Genomic DNA, 23,197 nt, shown 5'->3' with positions numbered 1-23,197 from the left:
AAATTGAATTGTTGCTCAGGGATACCAAGAAATGTTCAGGGAAATTTAAGCTCTGTGTTTCAGTTGTGTACATTTTTTTTAAATGTCAGTTTTGCTATTACATTAGCAAAATGTCATTTCTGTTATTATATTAAAGATTAAAATAACCCAAACAGCAAATTAGCACTACTTCTACCACATTCAACAAATTGTCCTTTAAAATGGTGAGATACTAAAATGCTGTTAAGTGGCTTGGGTAGACATCTGTGGTTACTTTTTTTTAGTGTTAAAAATAAAATTACACTTTGGAAAATAACTATTTTTTTTCTCCAAGCCATTATTTTCATTATGCCTTATTGTAAAGATCATTTACTTTAAAGTGTCCTTTGAGTATCCCATTGAACATCTGTATCTGTGAAGCTATATTTTAGAAAAATTATAAGCAAAAACACAGACTCTAACTTTCTGAACAAATATTCTTAAGGAGAAATAGGTCATATTCTTCTCCTGTTTGTAATTAACTTAAAGACAGAATAGGGTGTATAATGTACATCTAGGAGGTAGCACTGGCTTAATCACTATTTGAGAATGTCCAGTACAGTAGCCATCTAGACTTTTACTGCATGAAAAGACACTGGATAGAAAATGAGCTACCGCTACACCTTTTGTTCTAATTTTGTCCAGAACTTTCTAGTTCATACTTGGATTCCAAATTTTACACCATTTACATTTTGCCCTATTTCTATTTTCCTTTTTATTATAAAGAATGCATGCATAATAGCACAATTATTTAGTTTTATATACTACTCAAAGTACTTTGCAACACTCTCTAGCATTATTTAACAACTTAACAATTTATTTATTTATTTAACGACTTAACAACTGCCTCAATCTCATCTTCTGCAATAGTTTGAATTTAATTTACAAAATACAAACTAAAGAACCCTTTTCCAACAATGACCACAGCATGATTAACTTTTGTCTCAACATACGCCCACCAAAAATCATCACTACGATGTGTTCCCCAATTATAACTTCAAAAAGGCCAACTATGATCTTATAGACAACGATCTCTCAACCCTTGATTGGCAATCTCTATTCACTGGATACAATAATGTTGAAGACTTTTTTTACTGTTGAAGACAGATTTTTACTTGAAGTCAAAAGAGTCATCAAACTATTAACAACTCCCAAAACCAAAAAAAAAACAAATTACCCAAAACAATAAGAAAACTTCAATCCAAAAAGAGATCACTCTGGTGGAAAAACAAATCTGGTCACGTTGCCAACTACAAAAGCTGATACAAAAATTTATGCTACCAGATAAGGACTGAATGCACCATTTATCACATTAAACAAGAGGAAAACCTTCTACGCACCAATTCCACCCGCACTTTTTACAATTTTGTAAACAACAAACTAAAAGACTCAAGGTCCATCCCACACCTGAAGGACGTAATAGTAAAGACTGCAACGATGACACCATTAAAGCCAACATCTTTAACACATTCTTTGGCTCAGTATTTGTAAACAGCAATTGATCATGCCCAGTATTTCCTAGCCGAACCACAGAAAACTACAATGATCTAATTCATATTGATTTTACAGAAGATGATGTTGAAAAAGCACTATGCAATCTAAAACCATCTCTATCTATTGGACCGGATGGAATATGTGCCTACTTCTTAAAAAAGCTATCCATTGCCATAGCAGAACCTCTAAGCATAATCTTTGAAAAATCTTTCAGGACCAGCTCCTTGCCTAACCTATGGTCACAAGCCACGGTCATCCCCATCTTCAAAAAGGGAGACCCCAGCCTAGTTGAAAATTAGAGACCAATCTCCTTATGCTGTGTCACCTGTAAAGTCATGGAATCAATTATTAGCCAATCCATTATCCTCCACTTAGAGACAAACAACCTACTCTCTAATAAACAATTTGGTTTCAGAAAAAAAACTATCCTGTAATCTGCAACTCTTAAACTGCAAAAACATATGGACTACACAACTCAATCAGGGCAAAACAATAGATGCCATCTACATACACTTCTGTAAATCCTTTGATTCAGTGGTATATGACAAACTACTAAAACTAAAATCTTATGGTATCTCTGGACAACTGCTTACTGGATAGAAGCATTCCTGTCAAACAGACAACAAATGTTCAAAATTGGGAGTGTCCTATCAAATTCTGTCCCTGTCAATAGTGGTGTCCCCCAAGGCAGTGTTCTAGGACCAACTCTCTTCATACTCTACATAAATGACCTCTGTGATCATATTAAGAGTAACTGCTTTTTCTTCGCTGATGATGTAAAGCTGTTCAATACCACAGACAATACTGCTACCCTTCAAAAAGATCTTGACTGTATCAGAATGGTCAAACAAATGGCAACTTTAAATCTCAACAAATAAATGCTCTGTCTTACATATTGGCAAAAAAAAATCAGAAAATAAAATACAAGATGAATAGTCAAGATCTTGTTGATGATCCAAGCTCTGTAAAGGACCTTGGAATACTCATCTCTAATGATCTAAGTGCTAGAGCCCACTGCAACTACATAGCCCAAAAGGCATTAAGAGTTGTTAACTCTACGTAGCTTTTTCTCTGGTAAGATCACACTACTAACTAGAATATACAAAACATTTGCTAGACCAATACTTGAATACAGCTTATCAGTCTGGAACCCACATTACGTATCTGATATTAACACAGTTGAGAAAGTCCAGAAATATTTCACAAGAAGAGTTCTCCACTCCTCTACTCATTGCAGAATACCTTATGCCACCAGACTTGAAATTCTAGATCTAGAAAACCTTGAATTATGCCGTCTTCGATCTGATCTAAGTATAGTATATAAAATAATACATTGCAATGACTTACCTGTCAATGAATACCTCAGCTTCAACCATAGCAACACAAGAGCACACAATAGATACAAACTCAAGGCTAACCACACCAAACTTGATTGCAGGAAATATGACTTCAGCAACAGAGTGGTCAATGTCTGGAATACTCTACCTGACTCTGTGGTTTCTTCCCCAAACCCCCAAAACTTTAATCTTAGACTGTCTACTATTGTTTCTTTTATTTTTCTTATATATACCCATTTCATGTATTCAAAACTATGTATATATGTACTTATACCTATTATCTTGTAAGCGATTGAGAAATCAAATCAAATAACAAATAAAAATAAAAAAAATATTTGCATATTTTGCCCAACAATCTAAGTCCTCATTTTACCAACCTGAGAAGGATGGAAGGCTGATCCTCATCAGGATCGAACTCTAGGCTGTGGGCAATGTTCACTTGCAATACTGTACTTAAACACTGCACTACCAGGGTTTCTCTCTAAATATTCAGAAAGATAATTTTCAAATATTTAAAATTTATTTAAAAAGATTTATAATTGCATAGATCTCAACTGTGAAATTTCTGAAAATTTCTGACTAGATAATTTTGAGACTTGTATACAGGAGCATATAATATATATCCATCCAGACTTCTGATCCCATCAGCCAAACCTTCCTAGCCAATATTTGAAAGGCCATAGATTCACCTCTATTTTGGTTGAATAATGGTATTTTTTGGGTCTGTTCTTCATGATTGCACTCTTCACAAGGAATAATACAGAGTTGCTAAAATTAAGGGAGATGAACTGAAATACAGTTCAGTATTAAACTTAAAAATACATATATTTGTTACACTGTATATGCTTGCATTCCTTTAAGATGTGATGAAATGATTCTAAAATGATCATAATGTATTTGCATTTTTAAAATAACACATAAGAACAAATTTTGTACTCCCCTTTAATAAAGGAATTTTTGGATTTCCAAACAAAGAGTTGAGGATAACATACAATTTTAAAATATTATATGAAATGTCTTTGTATCACACGAAAGAGAAAAAGTAACTGATTTCTTTTGTTTAGGTGTAACTTGACAGCTAGAAAATTAGATTAGAAATGGAGAGATTTTTATTCCTCTCTTGATAGGAAGGCCATTTGGAGACTATGAGCCAGTCATTTTCTTTCAGCCCAACCAGGGTTGATGTTGTGGGGAAAAATAAGATGTGTGAGTATTACATGCACCATTTGAGATATATAAAATAAAGCTGGATTATACATTATGTTCTTCAGATAAGCCTTGATTAGCAACCACTTTTCAGCGACCATTTGAAGTTGCAATATTGCTGAATGAGTGATATGATCTGGCTGTTACACCACTCCTATAGTCATGTGATAGTAAACTGGTCACTTTATTTATTTATTTATTTATTTATTTATTTATTGGAATTTGTCAAACAAAAATGAGAACAAGAATAAGAGAATAAAAATACAATGACAGGGATGATAGGCACGTTAGTGCAGTTATGCATGCCCCCTCTACTGACCACGTAAGTATCAATAAGGTCCACAGAAATCAATTTGTGACTGAAACTGAAAATTTGTAGCTGAGACAACTGAATCAGGTAGGGCATTCCAGGCTTTGAAAACTCTATTACAGAAATCATATTTTTACAGTCAAATTTAGAACGATTTACACTGAGTGTAAAGCAGTTGTTCACGTACATATTATTGCGATTAAAACAGAAAAATTCATTTACAGGTAAAACATTACTACATATAATTTTGTATGCAGTACCTAAGTCTGACCGCAAGCGACACAGTTCTACATTATCCAAGCCAAGAATTTCAAGCCCTAGTAGCATAAGAAATTATATTGTGTACAGAAGAGTGCAAGACTTTTCTCGTGAAGTATTTCTGAACCCGTTTGATTGTACTGATGTCAGATATATACTTGGACAGCAGTTGGTTTGAACTAGATGGCTAAAGAAGAAATATGCTTCTCTTTAAGTTTCCCATATTAACGTTAACTGCAAGCCGCAGATAATGAGAGTCTTTTCATACAGTGGTAAGATAGGCACCAGCCATTTCCCAAGCAGTTATCTGTGCAGACTGAACCCTCTCCTAGCAGACAGTTCTCTTCTCCGTGTATGGAAAATGTCTGTCAAAAAGGGGTGGGGAGAATCACACGTATAAATGTTTGAACTGTTTGAAAATTACCTTGAATATTGTTATTTTGACATTCCTTCCTAATCAATATTATTGATCAGAGAAAAAACACACTTGTTGCTTTACGTTATATATCTAATTTGATGCAAAAGACATCTGACACATTCAGCTTCCTTATTTTGAATGTGTAAATGACTTGGCATAAATACAGATGTGGATTCAAGTTTATAGAAAGGTGTTGGATTAATCTTGGACCATATTTAGAGAATGACAACTTTGGTTCCCTTAGAAACTAGTGAAAATTTCCCAGTCTAACTGATGCATGCAACTCTTTCCTCTAAACAAATTTATTTGTTATGTATTTTTATTATTTTTTATGTATTAGTTTTAATCCCATCTTATTTTTTTTTAGCCACATTTTTTTAAAAAACATATAATGTATTTAAATGATTGCACATCAATAGTTTTTAAATTCTGCCAGGGTTAGATTTAAATTGAATTGACAATTACAAACAACTCTAGCACTCCTTAAAGTCTCCAAGGCATCCTTTCTCTGGGAATCATGTGAGTTTTATGTCTCACAATTCTTTCTACTTCAGCAATAAATCCTTCATTCTTCATTCATTCAAATGAATCCTGTCATTCTTTCTGATGTTTTAAGTCATTGGCAAGTTACAATTGTAATTTTTCTTGCTGCCTGACAATAATACAATTTTCAGATACTCTGTGAAAAGTAAAGTTCCCACAAATTTTTGTGCCTTTGTTTTCCTTCTACTAGAAAGGAAAAGGAAGGTAAAGAAAATTCTTCATCATGAGTTGAATACCATCAGTTAGATACTTGGGTTGGTACAGTTATTGAGGACAAGACAAGGTTGTAATGTTCATACCAATTATGAGTAAGAAAAGCTGGTTTGTATTCCAAATGAAGCAGATTTGCTAATAATAATCCTTATTCCAGAATTGGATTATTGTAATGAATAGTTTTATGAAAATTAATTTGAATGTTAATGGAAATCATCGATTAGGACCAAATATAGGTCTTTTGGTAGCTGTCTGTATATTAAAACTCTCTCTCTCTCTCTCTTTCTCTTTCTCTCTCTCTCTCCCTCCTTCCCTCCCGCCCTCTCTCTCTCTTTCTCTCTCTCTCTCTTAAAAAAACATAGGTATTGAACACTTAAAAACAAAAATAAGAAGTACTGTATCTGTGCGGGAAGGGCAAGGGGTTGTTCTCCTCTGTGGAGCACCAGTTCATTCTGGAGGTAAGGAAACATGAATCTATTCCATTTATTAGCCAAAATGATTGATGTGCAATAGAGCAATCTTTCCTTAGAAAATGTTATGAATCTCTGAAAGTCATATTTGAATCTATATTAGTGATTACATTATTTAAATTGTTGTATTGTGCTATTGTGCTTATTTTAAAAAAAACTTTTAAATATAAATTTTAATAAACTAGCATGCTTACGGAAGGAAAGAAAGTATGGAAGAAAGGGAATGGTTTCAATAAAGGAGGATATTTGTAGCTCAGGATTGAAGTAAGGAGTCCTTGGTGGTCTCTGAGCTTGGTTGTTTTGTTGCAGACATTTCATTAATCAAATTAGGTAACATCATCAGTGCTAGTCTTGATGACTGGTTGCCAACCCTGATATTACTTAGTTTGGATAATGGAATGTCTGTGAGAAAACAAACAAGTCCTGAAAGTTCCAAGGACCAGTCAGGGAATGGTTTGAATAAAAATTGACTATTCTGATAAATGACAGTGCAAATTATTTCATGAAAGAAGTCCATGTAAGAAATCTAAGTAACGTGTCCAATATTCCCATAGTTCAGTGTAGCAGAAAGCTCAAATCATAGAAACACAGAAATCTAGTTAAATCCACTAGTATCATTTCTACTGCATTTAAAATCGTTTGTTTTAAACTTGGCACTAGATTCAGAACTATCTGGATTATGCATTTTTATTATATAGATAATATAAATCTATTTTATAAACCTAGTTCATACTGCTGAGGATTGAAATTTATTTTTATATGGCTTCCAAAAGATATATTCACGTTATTGAATTGGAGGTGCTTTCAACACCTGCAAGTACTGGCAATAAAGTTTCCATCTGCTCCTTTTTTTAAAAAAAAATCATTTTAAGGTCTTTAAGATCATCTACAGAGGAAAAGGGAAAAGTGGGAAAGTGTTTGCTATTCAGAATAAGAGTATAGTGATATGCTAATCACAATACAATCTTATGCAGGCCTACTTTGAAGCAAATCCATAGAATTTAATGCTAATCTTGGATCTTCCTTACCATTAAAAGAAATTGAAAAGAAGGAAATATAGATCATTAATATGTGTCAATATCAGGAAATAGTACAATAGAAGACAAAATTTGGACAGATTTCAAGATCTGAAAATTGAAATTGAAAGATTATGGCATAAACTGACTGAGGTTGTCACAGGGGTTATCGGCACACTAGGTACTGAACCAAAAGTTCTTGAACAACACTTAGAAAATCTGTGTGTTGACAAAATTTTCATCTGTCAATTAATGTAGTATATATACTTGGATCCGCATGTATACTAATACCTAATACCTTAGGTTCTTGAGAAAAAATTAATGTATGTAAAGATCAACTTCAGTGAAAGAACTGACAGCTGTGATTTCACAAAGCAAAAATAACACTACCATTAGTAATAGATGCCTTGAGTACAATCCTAAAACCTCTGGTGCACAACTTGAACACAATGAATACTGACAAAAATTACCTTCAATCAATTACTTTATTGGAAACAAGTTACTTTATTTGAAACAAGTTACATGTTTCAATAGTACCTTCAATAACATCAGACAACGGTTTCTGCTCTAACATGTCCTTTGGAAAGACTCAGTAGGTAGATAAAATCCAGTCTAGACATCTGGCTAACAGTGACAAACCATAATGTGATACCTTTAGCATCATCTAACAACATCTGCCTAACCAGGTTCCTGGGAAGGACTCAATATGTAGATAAAAATGCCAAATCCAGTCTAAACATCTGGCCAACTGTGTGACCATAGAAGGAATTCCAGTTACTATTTATCTACATTGGAGGCCATAATATTTATTCCACATCACAAGAAACACAACCAAAGCCAAATATTGTGAATTATTTATCACAGAATCAGGATCAAAATGTGTCTTTTGGTGCCAGAGTCTCTAACGTATAAATCTATATGGGGAAAAATCATATATAGTTTCTGTTGTTGAGACAGAAGTCAGTTTCTTTAAATTTGACCATATTCTAAATAATCTTGTAAAATTGATCACAATCTAAAAAATATTTGAATTAGTAAATTAATATATGAGAAAAGCTTACATATCATATAGCCACAATTACTTAGATTGAATTATGTCTACATAGTTTTGGACCCAAGCTAGTTTTATCTACATTGTACATTTCCTTAGTCATTATTAAATTCATTGCAGCCTAACTAATTTCATACAGATAATAGTTTATATTCTCCATGTTGTGATAGCTCCTGGTGACTTCTTGATTATCTTCATCACTAACACACTGATTTCAGCAGACCTCGTTCTGTGTTTGATGTTATATTGTGCAATATTTTAGTCAAATGTTGATAATAATTAAAAAAGCAAAAACCTCATTTTCATTTGGAACTTTCCATTTCATTTTAAAATGTTTCAGGTTATTTTGTTGGTAGTTCTCTTTATTATACACAGCCTATTATGCCTTAACATACTGCTTTTTATCAAATTAAAAAAAAGTTCCCTCTCATGAGGAATTATTAGACATTCAAATGAAGGACTAAATATTTCTTTAATTTATGTATACATGTTTCTTTATCTATACAGAGTTGTATGAGTGTTCCTATGTCTCTTGTATATTTTATCTATAAATAAATTTATTGGATGAACCTTTCTCAATTTTATAACCAAGCTGGCTGAATTAAAAATCAAGAGGAAAAGGAATAGAATTGGAGAAATAAACTCACAATGGGCTTCTAGACAAGCAGTTTAAAAAGTGAGGGAGAAAGGGATACATGCATAGATAAACACACACACACACACACACACACACAGAGAGAGAGAGAGAGAGAGAGAGAGAGAGAGAGAGAGAGAGAGAGACAACAAGTCTCAATACAGAAGATCAGAATTAAAAGGTAAATTTCCCTCAATTCTTACACCAAATAACAAACTATTTCTTGATATTTTAATGGGGTGGCGCTGTATGCAATTTGGGAATCCTTCTGAATAATCATCTCTTACATAATCAGCAAGCAAGTCTTTTGAACAAAAGCATCTTGTATGCTATTTGCCTCTGGATTGGGTGGTCCTTTTCACAATATCTTATGTCCTGGCCATTACCTGTCTGGAAAGCATCTGAGTGGTTTGCAATACTGAAAACCACTTGAAAGCTACAATTGCTCCAGAATGTGGCAGCAGAATAGATGTGGGGGCTTCTTATTTGACCCACATCAAAGATCTACTCTGATTATATCATAAGCTTCTAAGGCAGGGTTGTCAAACTCATGGCATCATGTTGTCATGTTACGTATCACAACTTTTTCCTCTTTGCTAAACCAGAGGTGGGCATGGCCAGCGCATGATGCATCCAGCCAATGGACTACGAGTTTGAAACCCCTGTTCTAAGGTGTTGATTATCACATACAGTACAAAGCAATCCATGGCTTAATACTTAGCTCCCTAGGACATCTTAATCCTTTATCTGCTTGATAAGATGTAGATCAATTGACATTGATCTTATGGGGTTTCAATCTTAAGGATCTTAAGAAAATTATTAGTAAATATGCCTGCAGTCAGGAGCAGTGTTCTCCCAGATGTGTAAACATTTCCAACCTTGTTGAGCTCTTGTTAAAAAAAAAATAGACTTTTTTCAACAGGTCTCAGACTAGTATATAGCAAATTGTTCCCTTGTGGTGACTGGTTGGAAATATATTTGTTTAGTTACTTTGGGGAGCATGTGCCATATATTGCAGTCTTCTGACTTGATATTGCTAGACTGCTGATCTATAATATCTAGTACCAGAGGTTCTTGTAAATAGGGAACATCTTGTAAGATATCTTGGATGTTGACATATCTTCTGTATGGTATTTCAGTATACTCCTCCCATCTTTCTTTCATCTCCTTTAAATTGGTCACTATCTTTCCACTGGTGTTCTTGTTGGCACAAAAAAAGATTTTCCTTGAACAGCTGAGGTAAGCATGTCCCCTAGAACAGCGGTCACCAACCAGTGGGCCATGGCCCACTGGTGGGCTGTGAGAAAATTTTGGTGGGCCGCAGAGAAATCTCATCCCCAGAGCACCCCCCCAAGCAATTAATCCAGGCTGAGCAGAAACACAAGGGCTGCTCAGCCCACATGGCCCGCAGGAACCCTCCCTGCCCACTCACTCCTTACCTGGTAAACTTGCCTGCTAAATTTCAGTTTTTCCTTTTTCCGACCATCATCTGTTTTGCTGTGCCAGAAGATTTAGATTAGCTAGGAAGCAGGAAATGGTTGGATTTCTTGTTTTCTAGCTAGTCTTTAGATCTTCAGCTCTGCTTTTAAGCACAGCCGACATCCTTAGGACTGAAGGTTTGCTTGCAAACAAATTCAGTGCAGACTCACGGCAAGCAAATTTGAGAAACTGAGCTAGCCAATGGCAGATAGATAGATCACTGAATGATTCTGTGAGCAACTCAATCTGCCTGCCTGCTTTGCCTGATTTTGGATAAAAGTTGCTCTTTTTTTAAATAAAAAATTCAATATTTACAAGCACGTTGTGTTGTGAGTTTAATTTTGTGAGTTTGCTTGCAAGCAAATTTTATGTGGCAGATTGAGCTAGCCAATGGCAGATAAATAAATTTCTGAATGATTCTGTGAGCAACTCAATCTGCCTGCCTGCTTTGCCTGATTTTGGGTAAAAGTTGTTCTTTTTTAATAAAAAAACTCAATATTTATATAACTATTTATAATATTCACATGATCAAGCCACACCCACAAATTAGGCCATACCCACAGAACTGGTTAGTGGTCCCTGGGATCTAAAATTATGAGATTGGTGGTCCCTGAGGTCCAAAAGGTTGGCGACCCCTGCTCTAGATTATGTGAGGACTTTCCTAGGTCAACTCCACAGATGTGTGTATGTATATAGGCAAGACAACACTTCTGGATGTCTACTAGTTAAGTGAAATAACTATCATGCAAGTGGGGCAATCCTCAAAGTAGCTATACTGACCCCTGCTGAAAATCAAAATAATGAAGATAGATAGTCATGGAGAAAATCTATGTGTTTGCTAGGAGCTGAAAATGATTTGATGGTACATAATTAATCAATAAAAAGCATGTATTATTTACATGTAAAGCACTATTTTAAATTCCTACTACATTATCACTTTAAAGTGGAGCAGGTAAAATTTATTACTTTACAATTACTTCATAAATAAATAAATAATAATTTGAGAGTTTAAAAAAAAGCTGTGGTAGAAAACAAAAATGTGAGATTCCTCCATAATCAGTAGCAGAAGATGTCAAAACACGTCTTTCAAAATCCTAATACCTCAAACTATCCTGAATATACAATTTCTGCCTGCAAAATATAGTACTATAGAAGCCTGTATGTACATATAAAGTATTACTGTGATGTGAGATACTAATTCATCATGCATTTAAAATAAAGAAAACAAAATATTGATATGAAAAGCAAAAACAGAATGAAGAATTTTTCTTCCAAATGTAATATATCAATAATGTCTTTTAATCTTTGGTGAGGGTTTTTTTCAGAATTATTCCTCATAATGCTTTGTAGAATACACACTTTCTCATCACCTCCCCCCCAAAAAAAATCCAGAGCAGTATTATCAAAAAATCAAAAAAGGCTGCACTTTCTTCACTGTACTAGAAATTATTTCCTTAGAAGGCATCTTCTAGAATACACACTGTAAAATATAAAGCAAACAAAAACAACAAGTTTCAACTGTGAAATGTGATAGGGAGGTTTATAAGTGCTAGCCTAACTGTGAACAACTGTTGCTAACATGCATGAGGGATTGACAGGTTTTTACAGGTTATGCCTACAGAGATTCTTTAACTGTCAATTTCAGGTTGCATTGCCAATTTTACATGATATCCTATGGGAAAAATTAAAAGATGTTTGAAGTTCAATCCATGAACTAGAGCCCTGAGGAACCCAATGATACATACAAAATAACCTATGAAATATTGCTCAAGATCAACAACAGATATTTTTCCAATACAATAGAATAAAGTTTACTCATAATATGAAAAGTTTAAGGTTTACTCAACTGACAAAACATGTTTGTTTTTTATTAAAACCTTGAGATTCATCAACTCGAACTAGGAACAAAAGACATAAACTTAAAATTGTTTCAGTTCTATTATTAGTGACAGAACAATGCTGCATTCTTAGTTTTAGTCATTTCAATAGAACAGTAATCATGGGAGGAGTACGTAGCTGTGGTTGGATAAGGAATCATTGAAACACACATATTTACATATAAATTCTGATTTATCTGTCATTGTTCCTATTCCTCAAACCACAGACAATTGGCATTTTCAAATTCAATTACAGCATTTGTTAAAGATATATTGTCCTTTAATAAAGATTGAAAATTATTTTTATTTTTGTGAAAACAAAAAAATATTAATCGCCATAAATATGTATTACATAAAAATTATTAATCATCATAAATATGTATTTATTGCATAATAATTAAAATCCTGAACTAGTATATTTATTATATGAAAAAAAACTATCAAATCAACTTATACATCATCTCAATCACTGAGTGACTTTTGTTAATTTATATGATTGGAATCAAGTTAAAAAAAGTAAAAATACAATAGGATAGAATCAACATGAAACAAACAAAATGTTAAAAAGTTATATATATGTACTTACCAAGCACATCTAAATTATATTAAAGGAACCAAAATATCTTTACAATCTCCAAGTCATGCAATTTTTGAGACTTCCTAATGTTTGGAAATTGAAAGTTTGATATGCCCTATATGCTGATGAAATATGCCAAGCAAAAGAAGAATTAGTAAAAATCCTAACCAAACTACGTCAGCAAAACTAGAGAATGATATAATGAAGAGGTCAATCCACATGCAAACTACCATAAAATATTTTTACTTTTTCATGTTATCAAAATTAGTAATCAAATTAGATCAAATAATAAATAGATCAAGTTAGAGCCCTACAAGGAAAAGGCAATGCCATGTTAGAAACTGGGTTTAGAAAAGGTTCAGGAATACGAGGCATTAAGGCTGATGTGTGCTGGATAATTGAGAAACTCAAATAATACCAAAAAGAAGTCACTATCTGTTTCATTGATTATAGAAAATCCTTTGATTATGTCAGTTGCATCAAACTGGAACATGCTCAGAAAAATGGGGTTCCCAGAATATCTCATGTGCTCATGAGAAACATATATGCATCGAAGGCAAAATATGGACAGAAAATCATGAAATAGAATGGCTACAGGTTAGCAAAAGAGTTATTTATTGAGTCTATGCACTAAATGTATAATAGAAGCTGGGTTGGAAAAAGATGAGGATATTTTTAAAATTCGAGAAGGAAATATCAGTAACCTGCATTATGCTGATGACACTACCCTGATAACTGAAAATGTAAAAGATCTGAAAAGTCTAGTAATAATACTCAAAGAGCACACTGAAAAAATGCGACTAAAATTTCATATTTTTACAGACAGGTAAAAAGGCAGCTTTAGGATTTATAATGAAGATATCAAAGTAGTAGATAAGTAGTGTTTTAGGATCAAACATCAACAGAAAGAACCTAGCAGTCGAGAATAGTATAGTAGAATGTGATTGTCCTTCTAGCAAGTCTACCTGCTGCATTTTGTACCAATGTCAGCTACCAAATAATTTCCCAAGAGAATCCTATGAAGTGCACTAGAGATAACCAGTCAAATGATGATCAGGACACAACATAGTGTCACTAGAGAATCTGGTTGAGATAGGGTTTCACCAAGCATATCACAGCATTCATGAAGGCCTTGGAAAATATATTCAGTTACTGTGATGTGTTTATGCCTATGAAAATCAGAATCATGCAAGCCATGGTATTCCCTGTAATGTTCCAAGGAAGTGAAAGTTGGATTTTAAAGAAGCCGGATAGGAATATTGATGGTTTTGAACTTTGGTGTTGGAGAAGACTCCTGAGAATACCATATAACATCAAAAACCCCAAACTTGTTTATGTGCCATTCTTAGTGACCACATATATTTTCTCCATATCCCTAACTTGGTTTTTCAGACTTCCAGTGTCGGTATATAACTGAGTCCATCTGTCTTGCTCCTAAGAAAAATTCCCAATTTGAATCATGGAGAGGGTTGCAGTCCTTGATCATTGTCAGTGTCATTTTCCTTATTTTCTTACAAGCGTTCTATTGTGTTGATTTATGTTAGATGTATTATTTTGTTTGCTTTATGTCTATTTTAATCTGTTTTGGATTTTATTCTCTTCGTAATTAGCAGGATGTGAATTGAATAAGTGAATTTATAAACAACCCAATCCTTATAAACATATTTATAAAATGTTCTAATTTTAAAGAGATAATTGCAAAGCAAGTAGCAGTTAAGCCTTGAGGCAAAGACTGTAACAACATCTAGGTAGAATATCTATCTGTCTTCCTGCATAGTTTATGGCGCTCACAAATTTATCACAACAGTATAAAAGAAACAAAGTGTATATGAATTTAATAAAATAATTGAAAACCTGAATATTTCAGTAAGCCAAAGGGACACTTGTTCTAATAAAGAACATAATTGTTTTAAGGTATTTTCCATTAATGACTTTTTCAAACAAACATTTGTTTCATTGTTTCAAGCAAAAGTTTGTTTTATACAGCTTTATCTTCCTTTGTTAAAGAATTTAGCTGACAAATTATCGCAACTAATGTCTTTTCATTATCAACAGAATAAAGTTTGAAATTTTTTCAAACACTGTATTGAAAACAACACAATTGTGTTGTTAAAAATATTCAAAACAATTACATGCAGAGTTCTTGGGAGGAGATTAAAACATCAGATTGTCATTTGAAATAAGCTATGGTTAATGTGACTGTATTTTTTAATTTTGCTTCTTAAAGCAGTTTTTCACTTTCAGGGTAAGACAGCAATGGAATAAACTTTGAATGCCACTATTAGTCTGGAATAATTATCTCAGAAATAAGATAAAAAAGAAATAATCTATTAGATCTGCCCAGTTGTCAGAGTAATTAAATGGGCATTTTTTTTCATAGCGAGCCCAAATATGTCAAGGTGTTTGGTAAGAGGTTACCATTTCAAATATAGCATCTCTCAAAACAACAAGGAACATTCAAACCAGTAGCTTTTCTTTTATAAGGTTTTAAGTCCTGGCTGTCCGTGTGTGTGTGTGGGTGTGTGTGTGTGTGTGTGTATCATTTCACTAAGGAGTGGTTGATTAATTAGTGGCCAGAGTCACTTGGTTGAGTTGGCAGCTACAGAAGTCAAACAAATAAATAAACCATTGGTAGGCTACAGAAGGAAGAGAGTGAATCAATGAAAATTTGAGATAAGCATCAAGTGTGAAAATGGCTAGATTCATCTATACACTGTATATACATCAAAATCTATAGTTCATGGCAAAAGTCAGGATTTTTTAGTCTAATTTAAAAATATTTAACAGTTTCATGAGATGAAAGATGACCTTGATAACCTCCTAGTAATGTGCCCCTAGTTTATGATTTCTCTTCTCCCTATTAGATATTTATCACTGTAATAGGGCAAACTCTCAGGTAAGTGTGTATAAATTTAAAGTTCCTGTTGCAGCTCTAAATAGAGTTGAGAGTTGAAAAATAGCACTTTGTTGTTATTTTGAGAAGTCTTTCAGCATGTATTTGACAAAGTAAGAAATGAGGGCAAGACTCCTGCTGTATTGTGTTTCCTGTTTCTCCCATTTTTTTCCACATAGTAAATCAGTTACCTCATCAAATGAAATTGCTGCACTAGGGAAACTGATACCAGAACAACTATGAGAGAATAAAGTAGCTTTGAAGTTAAAGAATGAAAAGTCATTCCATCTCATTCTCAAAATATCCGATTGGAATGTCTGTGGAGATTCTCAATTATCCATGTCATGGTTGTCCCAAAGATCCTTTTTCCAAAAGCCAACTGGATCTTCTTGGTTTTTTTCCCCTTTGAAAATGTTTTGCTTCTTATCCAAGGAGTTTCTTCAGAACTGTTCTGAAGTGTGGAAACTTTCAGCTATGAAATATCTTTGTTTCTCTCTGTTCACCAGCAGTTAATCAAAACTGGGAGAGGCAGTAGTGTCTTAGTTGTTCATAGCACACTTCTTGTTGTCTGGGTATGACTTAGGAATTTAAAAAAAAATGTTCACAATATAGATAAAGATATGATATATTGGCTTTGATGCCTTTCTTGCTTACTGTACCTTTTTGTAACCAAATTCATGCAATTTATTTTCCAAGGTTCATCGGCAGAAAATGGTCATTAGTGTATTATTAATATCAATTTTTAGCACTGTTAATATTACAGTGTTCATGGAGAGTATCTTACAGCAATTTATTGAAAAAAACAGGCAAACTGAAAGAAGAATGAAAAGAGAAGGAAGTTTTAACAGGTGCTAGAAAAATGTGTGCTATCCAGATGGGCCTCCTGTTGGCATCTTCCTGTAAAACAATTGATAGGGTAAAAAAAAAGTTATGAGTCTATCATAAAGCATGACTAATCATAGATTTGTAACTATTTTTCTTTGTTTCTGAATCATAGTGCATACGTGAAAAGATAACTGCCAATTTTTATAGGTATTCCATTTAGATTTTGTTTGACTTAACAGAGGTGTAGATGAAACAGCTGCAGTACATCAATACAATGCATGCAGACTAGCTTTGGGTTCCGTGTAGAATTACTGTATAGCTACTAAAATTTTAACTGGGAACATATCATTTTATTGATAGCCAGATAGAAATGGACCAAGAAATGTTGCTGCTGAAAAAATGTTTAAATGCATTGGTGTCCAAGAGGGAAGAGAAATCAGAAAATATCATGATGTGATGCAGAACTCATGACTTATTTAATTGCATCCTATGTCAAGACACAATAGATAAGTGCAATGTTTATGCTTGTGATATTACAAGGCATACATGTGCGCGCACGCGCACACACACACACACACACACACACACTGCATATGCCTTATAATGTCACAATAGATATATAGTATGTGTCTTCTCAATCTCAAGTCCACTACCAGAGGCCTGGGAGTTTGAGAGTTCTATACAGCATCCTAGTTGTTCCTAGCACTTCATCCTCCTGGACAGAGAACTCTGATGGCATTCCTGAGATCTATTGAATCTTCTGCTTAGGAGTAACAACGAGTACTCCTACCACTACTGGACCATCTTGTCTTTTACTTTCCATATCCTCTCCAGTTGCTCTTTCAGGCCCTGGTACTCCAACTTCTCATAGTCCCTTTTCTTGATGTTGGTGTAACTTGGTACCAGTACCTCTATCTCCACTGCTGTCTTCTGGTGCTTAACTACACTGTGATGTCTCATGATTAGCCAGGACCTGCCTGGCCAATCAACTAGACATCATGGATCTGAATGTCCTACAGCACAGCTGTCAAACTCCCAGCTCGCAGGCCAGATGCATCATGTGCTGGCCATGCCCACATCCAGTTTAGCGAAGGGGAAAATCCAGATATGTCATGTGATGCCACCATGACGACGTGAGTTTTACACCCTTGTCCTACAGGATCCTAGCCCTGTTATTGTTCACTACCTTTGGTAGAATCTCCTATGTAGATTTGAAAAGGTCTAGCTGATACAGATATTCTTATATATAATGCCAGTTTTAATATTTCAAAATCATTCTAACCCAATAATAAATGCCTTAGTCCTCTCAAGATTAAGGGACCTCCAATCCTATTCTGGTTCTGAGCTCAATGTAAAGAACTGTTTTTTTCTTTTAGAACTCTTAAATTATTGGACATGAAAACCAAATACCTGAAAAACTATTTTTTTTAATAACAAACTGTTTGTAGCATAACATTGTATATCAGTTAAGAGTTTATAACTAATATGAAGTCTTAATTACGGTATGGCATCATAATGACCACGGAGATGTCTTCGGACAGCACTGGCTCTTCGGCTTTGTAATGGAGATGAGCACCACCCCCTAGAGCTGGAAATGACTAGCACGTATGCGTGAAGGAAAACTTTACCTTTACCTTACCATAATTATATGGTAATAATATGACATTATAATGATTTATTTATGAAAACTCTATTCTTGCAGGTACCACTGGAATGGCTTGGATTGTACATTAATATGTATCATCCTTGCACTCTTATCGTAATAGTATTATTATAAAGCACCATATTTTTTAAAAAAATAATGGATGCTAAGTTAAATATTTAAATATGTTTTTAGAAAGAAGAAAAATTGCTTTTCAGATCCTACTATTAACATCTTTAAATTTCGTGATATTGATTGTGTAAATATGGTAGTTCATATTCAAAGTATATTCAGTTTAACCTAGTCCTTAAAATTTCTCACCAAAACATTGATTCAGAAATAGGTTATTCAAAGCACAAGAGCACAAATCAAGGCCATTCCTTTTGCACAAAAACACCTGCAGTTATCAATCTGAAATTAGGCAGACAGAGGCAACTATTCTTTCAAATTGAAAAGCCCATAATTGTTTTTTTTTAAAATGGACTCACACACAAAAGCATCTGCAAATATATATTTTTTTCTGAGACAGATTAGCATTATCATTTCAGAAAGATCTATCAGGAAGAAAATGCAGCAGTTTGAAAGTTATCTGCCTGGATCAACAATTGATGTATAATTGATTGATGTATAATCCTAAAAATAAATGTAACTTGCATAACAATTTCTCCTCCATCATATCAACAAAGAAAATGTAATTATTATCATAGCTTATAATAAGTAACAGTAAAAAAAAAATAGCATTATAAATACACACCAAACATCAATTGTCGTTGACAATAGTGATAATATACTGAATACAAATTTAACATTTTTTTTCCTTTTTCTATAACTGCAAATAATTTTCTAGACATAGTCGCTGGGTACATTTTCACCTTATATTTGGACAAGAAAATAGAAAGCCAAACTCCATTACTTTAGGGGCAAAATATAGCTGGGTTTGTTTTATTAATCCAGAGATTAATTCTAACATGAGCCCAGTAAAAATGTGGGAATTGTTGGGAACAAGAAACTCAATCTGATCACGCTTAGAAAGTAAATAAGAGGGTGTATTTGGGTTTAGCATGAGGAGATTGGGAAGAATTTAGGGGTTTGCATTTTTTTATTTGGTCCTAAACATTCAGAACATATGTTGTGTAAGGAAATTATAATCCTAAACCACATACATGAGGTGGTTGGTGCATTAAAAGAGATGGCATCCCAATCTCTTCCTTCCAAACACTTGTTTTAATTTAATTTTTATAATTCTAAGCTGTGTTTCTAGTTAAGATTGTAAAATGTTTGAGTTGTATCTTTTTGTAAGGCACTCAAATTTGCCTTGAACTGTGATATGGATAGATTCATATTTATTTTAATTCTGCAAGGGTTTTTATCTAATAAACATTTATTTTCAGTCCGACAGAGGCACAGAAGTGTTAGGATTTCATATCCCATATATTGCAACATATGTGGTAATATTTTAGGAGTTATTTCCAAAACAAAACTTGGGTTTCATGTCCTTCTCCCCTATGTTTCAATATGTATTTTGTGGTAAATGTTTAAGTTCCTCTAAAAGCTACTAGATTATCTGCGTAATTTTGTACAAACATTTCAGAGGCTGTTTTTAAAGAGTGCACCTTTATTTTTATAAAAGTTAATATTCAAAAATTGAGATTTCAGTTTGTGTATCTAATGGGCATTGTCTAGAGAAGGGGTGTCAAACTCGATTTCATCAGGGTTGTGTTTGACCTTGGGAGCCAGGGTGGGCATGGCCAGGATGAGCATGGCCAGCTTGACATCATCATGTCAGGTGTGCCTATGGTGGCCCGAGTGCTCTGCCAGTGAAAACGGAGCTCCAATTTCGCTGGCAGGGATTGCAGGAGGCCATCACAGCCAAAAATGGAGCTTGGGAGCCTGTTTTCGCTGTCAGAGGTACTATGGGCTGATCTTTTGCTGTTTCCAGGGCAGGCCCGTGGGACAAATCTAAGTAGCCTGCAGGCTGGATCTGACCACGGGCCTTGAATTTGACACCTCTGGCCCTGAGAAAAGACTGTTGTGAACTGCTTTGGCAATTGCTTGACTTACTCTTTCTTCATAAAGAATGGATTAGCAAGAGGCTAAGAAGGACAAATGGTTTGATTCCTCATGCATAATAAGCAATAGCAATAGTACTTAGATTTGTATACTGCTTCATAGCACTTTTCAGCCCCCTCTGAGAAGTGTACACATGTCAGCGTATTGCCCAACAATCTGGGTGTTCATTTTACTGATCTAGAAGGATGAAAGGCTGCGTCAACCTTGAACCAGTGATGATCGAACTCCTGGCAGTGGGCAAAATCTTCCTGCAATATTGCATTCTAACCACTGTGCTCCCACATAAGAGGTATAGCAGTTACAGTTTTTCAACTTTTCTTTTTAGATCCCATTTAAATATGCCATACTGTAACTGTTTGGGGTTGTTTGTTTTGCTATTTTTTTTTTACTTTTAGTTTTGTTCTCATGTCATCACTTTTATTATTTCTTTGTTGGGTTGTTGCTGTTCAGTCTCTAATTCATATCTGAGTTTTTGCAACCCCATGGACCATAGCATGATAGGATCTGTGATAGGATCTGAACTTGTCTTCTTGTTCTTTCCCATTATTTCAGTATCAATCTATCATATCTGAAGGCTTTGTGTGACTTTAGGGACTTAGATTTAGAAGGTATCTTTCAAACCGTGTGTTTATTAAACAGGATTAAAAGTTAAGATATGTAGATAGTTATTTGCCTAAACAAATAATCATATGAAGCTTAGTGGGAAAGCTTCTGCTCATTGCCATCTTCTTGTGATACGTGTTGAATGAATAAATATTGAGATAAATATGGCTGCATGGCCTTCTCAAGAAATTTTTGAACAAACATTAGAAAACATTATAAACATTTATTTATAAGAATTGTAAAAAATTGTAGGAAATTGTCCACTTAATAAATTATTACATTTTATATAGGCCATAATTATTTGCAAGTAGGTAATATTCAGATTTAGCATCTTAAAAGAAAATATTATTTTGTGATAAAATTATGCATATATATTTTCACTTATTTTCAGAACTTTCCTATGCTTGGATCTTTAATGAATATCCAACGTTTGTGCAAGAAGACAGTCGGAGATTTGTTTCTCAGGAAACTGGACATCTCTACATAGCCAAAGTAGAGCCATCTGATGTAGGAAATTATACCTGTGTTGTTACTAGTGCTGTAACTAACACCAACACCCTTGGATCACCAACACCTTTGGTGCTACGGACTGATGGTATGGATTTATACTAATGTGGTGTACTCAACTGTATATGGTTATATTACCTACATAAAGTTTTGGAAAGCACAATTGTGTGGATGTGTATAATTTTGAAACATACTCTGTAAATTTCCATATTTACTGACATGTTTTTTCCTAGCGAATGTTATTGTATCTCCTATTTATAAATAACTTCAATTGTAGAATGTATAATTAAGAGTAGAATTTTTCACTATGCATAACACTCACGGACACTTTACTATAACCAATTAATGTCAAGAAATGATAAAGTGCTTCAGATGAAACATCACTTGCAAATTTTACTACCAGTACAAAAGTATAGAGCAGGAATAGGTTCATATGGAAGGAAACTAAGTATATGACAACTCTATGGTTAATTTTTACTTACTTTCCTTGTTCATGGAAAAGAAGGTCCTCCCTTACACTTCCTTCAATACATCTGTCTCCCTTCACAGAAACCACACAAATCCTTGATGATGGGAATTCAGAGATATCCAGATGTGTATTTCCATATACCAAAGGATTGTATTCCAATTATGGCTTGTCATTTATACTAGATGTTATTTCTATGTGTAAAATAAATTACTTTTTCCACTTACTCAAAATTGCAATCAAGATCTGTAACAGTTCATCAGAGTTCATTTTTACAGGCAGATGTGTTTCTACATGCATGAAATATCAAGAAGCAGTTGTGATGCAAAAGAGAACCTTCAAAGTTACCTAGCTAATTGTTATATTCTACTGCATTCTCTGTTTTCTTCTACTACATTTCCTAAAGTTAATAGGAGGTAAATTTGCATGTTGAGTCATGCCAGCTGTCAATCAAGGGATGAAACGATGACTATGGAAGCTATAATCCATCTGTACTTCAGTGGAACTCTTGCTGATCAGGGTGTTAAGTTTCTATCTATCTTTCTCTTTTCTGGTATAAAAGGTGTGATGGGGGAATATGAACCCAAAATAGAAGTTCAGTTTCCTGAAACAGTTCCTGCTGCTAAAGGATCAACTGTAAAACTAGAATGCTTTGCTCTTGGAAAGTAAGCATATCTATTATTTTTCTATAGAAAGAATTGTCATAGTAGATGCTTTTGCATATGTAGTACTTATTTGAACCAATTTTAAATGAAATAATACTGGATTACAATCTAAGAAATTTATGAATGGACTATTTGTTATATAACTATTTTAGATCATATTGTAAGAAATGAACATAAATTGTATACTTTGCATTCAATATTAACTTTATACAGTATAACAGAAGCTGGTTTACATGGATTAACTGAGATATCAAATAATGGATACTATTGGCCAAATTTATGTTTGATCAATATAAATTCAGAGAAATTTGCTGACAGCAGGAAAATTAGAATGAAACAGTGGATATTAGGAGATTTGATAAATTAAAAATTGGAAAGTTCTCAATTTATTATTAGCAAAGTTGATTCTTGGGACCAGATCAATAGAAGGATGATCAGTGACATCTCTCTTTAAGCATAACATGGCTTTTCACGGAGTAACTGGTGATTCAGAAAATGGCATACTGCTGATGACATATAGCCTTCTTCATAGGGCTATTGATGCTGTCAAAAAGCATCTTTAAACATTCTTGTTTTCCCTTCCACCTTTCCTTCTATAATGTAGTAGGTATAAAGAGTGATTTCA

The 23,197-nt window shown here is 33.9% G+C and overlaps 1 protein-coding gene across 2 annotated transcripts in view; it reads left to right on the top strand.

Annotated features, from left to right (window-relative positions):
• Positions 1 to 23,197, top strand: part of LOC113450057 (contactin-3-like) — a 196,063-nt gene that overhangs the window by 82,691 nt on the left and 90,175 nt on the right. Inside the window, exons 3-5 of one of the 2 annotated variants that reach the window (XM_026721214.2) lie at positions 6,160 to 6,255; positions 21,326 to 21,529; positions 22,470 to 22,572. In XM_026721214.2, coding sequence (XP_026576999.2) covers positions 6,160 to 6,255; positions 21,326 to 21,529; positions 22,470 to 22,572 — 403 coding nt within the window. Of the gene's footprint in view, positions 1 to 6,159; positions 6,256 to 21,325; positions 21,530 to 22,469; positions 22,573 to 23,197 lie in introns of those variants that run through there. The other variant, XM_087923692.1, reaches the window with a different exon arrangement.

Source organism: Pseudonaja textilis, chromosome 2, assembly GCF_049901715.1.
Source record: "Pseudonaja textilis isolate UNSWEBS1 chromosome 2, rPseTex1.2, whole genome shotgun sequence".
NCBI lineage: Eukaryota > Metazoa > Chordata > Lepidosauria > Squamata > Elapidae > Pseudonaja > Pseudonaja textilis.
The sequence above is the reverse complement of the archived record's forward strand: the minus strand, read 5'-3'. Positions and strand labels throughout refer to the sequence as shown.